Source organism: Adiantum capillus-veneris, chromosome 2 (assembly GCF_014529385.1).
Source record: "Adiantum capillus-veneris isolate H3 chromosome 2, ASM1452938v2, whole genome shotgun sequence".
NCBI lineage: Eukaryota > Viridiplantae > Streptophyta > Polypodiopsida > Polypodiales > Pteridaceae > Adiantum > Adiantum capillus-veneris.
This window is the reverse complement of record NC_140932.1, coordinates 114,120,786-114,127,107: the sequence shown is the minus strand read 5'-3', so window position 1 is coordinate 114,127,107 and position 6,322 is coordinate 114,120,786. Positions and strand designations below refer to the sequence as shown.

The following is a 6,322-nucleotide window of genomic DNA, read 5'->3' as shown; positions in this document are numbered from 1 at the left end:
TTAATAACTGCTATCATAGATGCTTGGGGAGCAAAAGACATCACATATAACTTGGTGAGTATTCAATTACTTCTTAAAGTCTGAATAGCTTTTTACATTGCATCCTATGAGTTCAACTAGAATTTTTTTATTTTTTTAGCATATTCTGTACCTGTGAGGACCATATTTTGCAAAACAAGGACCCCTGGCAACATGGAATACTCAGGGAAGCGAGGCCTTCATTTTTCAGATGTACAAGAAAGGGAGGGGGACAAAAAAGGAGCAATGCACTAAAGGAATTATTCAATTGGTTCTATAGGAGGCAATTACAACAGATGAGATCAAACAACCACGGTGCTCAACCACAAATGGAGATTAATGCTTCACTTTGAAACTTTATACCGAGTCTTTCTAAAAAGATCCAAATTCAAAAAATATAATTTTACGCAAAATATTATCAATTTTACATTAGTTTTTGATTCTTTTGGTATCACTAGGCTTACCCCTATATCTCAAAAAATTTCTTATTCTATAGCGCCCAAGAAGGTTGACATTTGTCTCCTCAGCTGCCGCTGCATAACTAGAGTAGCAAAGAAAGTATCCCGCTCTTGATGCATTCAATCCTGTAGCATACCCAAATATTCTAAGTGCTGCATCTCTCTCAAGTAGCATGATCTTCTTTGCATTGATTTGAAGGGGAGTGTACCCCAAAAACCATGACAATATCTTCAGGGCAAATATTGGCAACTCAGGATCTTCAGAATACTGCATGTAAAAAGCATAGAAGGTGGCACTATCCAATGTAGGCATGTAGTGAATGAGAGAGGATGCATCCCTTCTTGAAGTGCCCTCTATTGCTTTCCCTCTCGAGCCTTTAGATCTCCCAAGAAAATTGTCTTTATCAAGGAGTTCAATCTGCAAAACAAGAAGTAATGAGTAATTAAAACAAACTTGAAAAAAAAGGAAGATTATAGGAAGGGAGATCAAGGTGAAATTGAATCTACCTTTTGCAACTCATCCTCAGCAATGACTTTTTGTTGAAGGAGATTTCGTGATCTAGTCATCTCTCTTATGTCAACGTCCTTTTCAACTTCCTTTAACTTAAAGTCTCTGCCAAAAGATTGGATGCCAAGCTCAACAAGTTTCTTCTCAAAATCGTCATCTTTGAGAGTAGGTTTCTCCTCTTCGACTCTTTTCATGCATAGAGCAAGTGCATCAGGAGCAAGAAGAAATAAGTTATTGGATGTTTGTAGATCAAGTGCCAAAAATTCCTCTTTTGACCCTTCTTCTATGTCAATGAAATCTTTGGCCACCTCAAAAGATTCAGAAATGGTTGAATACAGTAATCCTCCCTGATATTAAGTAGACATTGAATATGATGGAGAGGGATATACTCTTTTCCATTAATATAGAAGTAGGGAAGATTTGGAATAGTAAGGGAGGCCTCAGATACCTCTACCTCCTCTATGGGCTAATCAATGACAATACTAGCACTAAATTGAGCCACATCAAAATTTGAACTCTCCTGCCCCTCTGCTACAACATTGATTTCCTCCTCCTCTAGAATTTCACTTTTCTCAAGCTACAAGACTGTGGAAAAAAATTGTATTTGTTCCCTCTTTGTCTGTATCTTTCACTTCATCACCTTTGCTTTGCATATCAATTTTAAGGAACAAAAAGAAAAGAAAGGCAACTTCTTTTGGAACAAGGTTGCAAGGCTTTGAATGTACATGACAACAAATGGTCGGTGCGCAGATAGAAGAAGTCTTCTTTTAAAATCTTCCTAATCTCCTTGTTACTTTTCCTTTCTCAATAGAATTGGTAGTATATTCAATTAGATGACAATAAGTCTTTCCATCCAATACCAAACACTTACCCTCAATTGCCTCTTCAAACTCTTTGGATTCCTCTGACAAAAAGTCCTTCAATTTGTCTAGCATAACTGCAAGATCAAACAAAGGATTGAATATTTCATATGCCTTTGAGTACACTTCCAGAGTCACCACCGTCCATGATAGCAACCAAGAGCTTCTCACTTGGGCTCTCCTCTAAAATCTTTCGCGAACTTCACCAATAAGACTCATGTTTTGGTTGAAAAGATTGGTACCAAACTTAAGACTTTGCACCAAACTTGGTACCAAACTTCAAAACTTAACAGCACGAAACAAGCCTGAAGAAGACTGCAATTATATTCGATCGCGTCATGTAGGAGGTTTAGGGCGTGAAAAAATAAGACTCAAACGGCGTGATAGAGGTAGGAGGCAGATTCTGCAAACACCACCTATCGCGTCGTGCAGGAGTAGTGGATGAGGAAGGAGGGAGAGCATTAGTTGGAGAGGAATGGAGTCGAGGTGAGGGAATGAGAGTGCTTTGAATGACTTAAAAGGGTGAGAGGATGTATAAAGGACAGAGAGTGCTTTGAATGCTTTGAAGGGGTTAGCCTTAACAACACAATTGTCCTTAGGTCAAAGTCCTTCAACACCTCCTACTCACGTTGTGTGGCCAGAACAAGAAATAAGGCACTAAAAATGGCTATAAGAGTCGTTTGAGTATGTATAATGTGCCGTAAAGGATTGTCATAGGGTGTTGGAAGGCAAAGAAAACGGCAAGGTTCAAGATTATATAGGGGGTCCAAAAATGACCGTTTGTGACATGTGTCACTCATGCACACGTGCCACACGACATAACTTCAATGGTAACTTTATGGATGGTCGGAGGTATAAAAGGGAGATGTCACGTGTTCATTTCTCACCTCTCTCAAACAATCTGGTCGTGTCGTTTTGTCCTTCCATCATTCTCCACCATTGCGTCCTTCATCTTCCTCCTATTATGTTTTTATCTTTTCTTCCAATGTGATACTCCATTGTGATGATTTACCAGCACGACGCGATAAAGCATGGTTTGTAAAGCTGAAAGCAAGTCCTATCTTTTCTTCCAATGTGATACTCCATTGTGATGATTTACCAGCACGACGCGATAAAGCATGGTTTGGGCAATTTTATACAAAATGGTCACAATTGTCCCATCACCCGCACAACGCGATATCGAAGAGTTTCAAACTTTGGAAACACCTCCTATCACGTTCTTTGGGCAATTTTTCTCAAAGTGATTACTTTCTTCTCATCTGTCCGCACGACGCAATAGCGAGTAGTTTTAAACTTTGGAAACACTTCCTATCGCGTTCTTTGGGAAATTTTTCTCAAAGTGATTACTTTCCTCTCGTTTGTCCGCACGACGCAATAGCGAGTAGTTTTAAACTTTGCAAATGTGAGACTTTCATCCAATCTTCTCGCATGTGATCTTTCTGCACGACGCAATAGCGTATCTTTTGGAAAGTCTCGAGAACCTCCTATCGCATTGTTCGGGAATATTTTGTGGCAAAGACAAAGCAAGCCCATTTTCAACTATTAGATGCCAAGGACAATGCAAACTGCAAGAAACATTTACCAAGCTCCGAAGGATTCATAGAAAGATGATGACAATCAATAGGAATCGGTCAATCCAGAGGTTGGGAAGAAAGAGGAAGAGAAACCACTTACACAACCTCGTCAGAGGCCTACTGCTAGGAAGAGAATGGAATGTCAAGTCAAATATATTCTAAGGGAGATAATGAAAGCACATAAATCTACTTGTCTTCTTATTCCAAGGCTACCCTTCATGAGAGTTGTCAAAGAGATATCAAATAGATTGGTGAGTGACAGGTGTAAGTGCAAAACAGACCCCGACGGCCTCTATGCCAGGCCCGTTTACACAAAACTCATCACGGGGAGTGAACAGGGGGCACCACCTAGCTTTGAGCGGCTAGGACGCGAATATCAGCAATTCAAATAACACTAACACTAACACAACACATAGCTTTGAGCGGCTAGGACGCGAATATCAGCAATTCAAATAACACTAACACTAACACAACACATCCGAGAGAGAGAGAGAGAGAGAGAGAGAGAGAGAGAGAGAGAGAGAGAGAGAGAGAGAGATGGAGATGTTGATGGATTCCAGATTCTCCTCGGCCAATGCATTTGAGGGCCAGAAAACCCTATGATCGATCATTTTCCTAATGACTATGCAAGTGCTAAAGCGAATTCACGAGGTGTATCTAAGGAGAAGCTTCAAAGTTAAGCTCATTGTGATCAGTTTGGAGTATGTTTAGAAGATTCAAATCGAGCATCATGTAGGACAATCTCCAACAAGTCTTGGAAATGGCCTTCCAATTGTGTCGAGGATGAGAAAGTATTCCCTTTGCATTGTTCTGATGCCGACTTGGAGTTTGAGAAGGTATGGGATGAATTCATGTCTTGCTTAGCTGATGATGTGTTGGTTGAGATGGTGCAATCACAGGAGGAGAGATTGGCTCGCCAGGTGGTAGAAGCTTTGCCAGAGCAAGGGGTTGGGCAACTATCCACCGTCGAGGAGCAGGTGGTAATAGAGCTTGAGGCTATAGCATATGAAGTCTCTGCTGAAGAGGATGAAGTGTCAGCACATGAGTCTGCAGATGAGGGCTTGGTTGGTCCTTTTGTCAAATTGGAGGCTTTGGATACGCTAGACTACAAAGAGGGCGAGTCTTTGGATGAGGAATGGGGTGTTAATGACCTAGATGTTTTGATTGATCCCTCCAGCATGTGTATGTCGGCAAAGCTCTTCACAGGATCAGAGTTATGAAAAGCTTGTCCAGTGTTAAGGAGTCAAAGGAACAAGAGATGCAACAGCCAATGTTGAAAGCCACCTCTCTCAACACTTATAAAGCCGAGGAACTCAACAAAGAAAATGCCTCTCTCATACAAGGTGTACATCTTGATAAGAATCCGTAACAAGAGGGGGGGCAGGCCTTTCTCTCTCTTGCAAAGCATATGTTGCCCAAAGGAGTGAGAGATGTGGTGAGTATAGAGTCAAAGTTTCTTTGTAGCCGTAAGAGACGAGGTAAAGTGGCCTCAGAGGATGAGAACCATGCTGATGGCGGGTGTGATGACTTTTTTTTCTTTGATGATCTCTTATCCGAGGCGGGTGATGTCCCTCCTATATCACCTCGGGCTGATGCATGCATATCTAGTGAGGTCTACTCTGATGATTTGGATAGCCTGCTCAATGAAGATAAGCCTGTTGCTCAAATAAATGACTCTCTCATAGTTCATGATTTGAATGCAGATGCTGGTAAAGTGTACAAAGCCTTTGTGGGCCTCTGTGCAATGATATATGCTCTTGATAGTCTTTTGAAGGCCCAAGTGGCTACCACAAATGCTCATAAGGACAATACCCGCATAGTGGAGTGCAGTTCGGGCCTTGATCATCTCTTTACAAGTTTTCCTGCTCATGGTAACAATGATGAGACTTCTAAGCCTACTGTGTGTACTCCTAGTGAGGGCTTGTATCGAGGTCTGACCATTTCTCATGGAAAGGGAAGATATGCCAAGTTTGTTTGGGATCTACGTGGAAGTTGGTCTTCAGGCTCGGAGGCTGAGAGCTTCCTCTTTAATCCGGGAGGGCCTCCATGATGAAATGCATTTGAGTGGTTTTTTGTACATAGCTATATAAAAAGCCTGATAAAAACACATGCTGAAAATTGACCGTACTTGAAGAAGGGGCTGGTCGCTCCAACAATTGGGTGGTGCACAAGGGGTAGCCGACGCTCAGAAGGTGGGCATGTATAGGCTGCCCATAATAGGATTGCAGGGTGAGAAAGAAGGGCTGGCCGGGCTGTGAAAACAGCACTGTAGAGGGCCACCAAGGTGCAGGGACTGAAGAGCATAGGGGCTGCCTAAAGCGTCATCTGCAGGTCACATAGAGGTGCGCCAGATTGAAGGGCTGCCAGGGGCATTGATTATGTAAGCATAAGGGTTTGGCATGCATAAGGGACGGCACTATTGCATGTTAAAAAGCTGGCCGCCAATTTCAAAGGAGTGACAATGATTAGAGACCAAGTTGAAGGGACAGCGGGCTTGAGTAAAGTATACCAAGGGAGTAGAAGCCTCAATATAATTCCAGGGTCAACAAGTGAGGAGAGAGTGGGGCCAGGTATCAAGGATGCTGCTTGTCATGGGAAGATCAAAGGGAGGAGGGTAAGTTGTGCAATAAAAAGGAACAAGGGCATATCCAAGGCTCGTCATCATAGAGCACCTAAAGCCTCTAGCATTTAGCTTAAAGTTCTGCCGACTTGAGTACAATGATTCTATGTAGATATGATCTTTTTTTGGTCTCAATATGCTTCGAGTTTTAGCTCAGATGTTGTTTTTGTGTAAAGCAAGGTCAATAGAGATCTATAGCCCGTGGTTGTGAAAGAGAGAGACTGTGCACTCACCATGACAATTCAAATCTAAGGGGAAGTTTAGGAAAGTCTTGTTTGAGCTAT

At 42.0% G+C, this 6,322-nt stretch overlaps 1 protein-coding gene across 1 annotated transcript; it reads left to right on the top strand.

The window, feature by feature from the left end:
• Positions 1-4,826: 4,826 nt before the first annotated feature.
• On the top strand, positions 4,827-5,468 carry LOC147463416 (uncharacterized). The gene has a single exon (XM_086496542.1). The coding sequence runs from the start codon at positions 4,827-4,829 to the stop codon at positions 5,466-5,468; it is 642 nt and encodes a 213-aa protein (XP_086352668.1).
• The last annotated feature ends 854 nt before the right edge of the window (positions 5,469-6,322 follow it).

Coding starts and splice junctions, on each gene's coding strand:
- LOC147463416 (XM_086496542.1), top strand. CDS start 4,827: ATGTTGCCCAAAGGAGTGAGAGATGTGGTGAGTATAGAGTCAAAGTTT.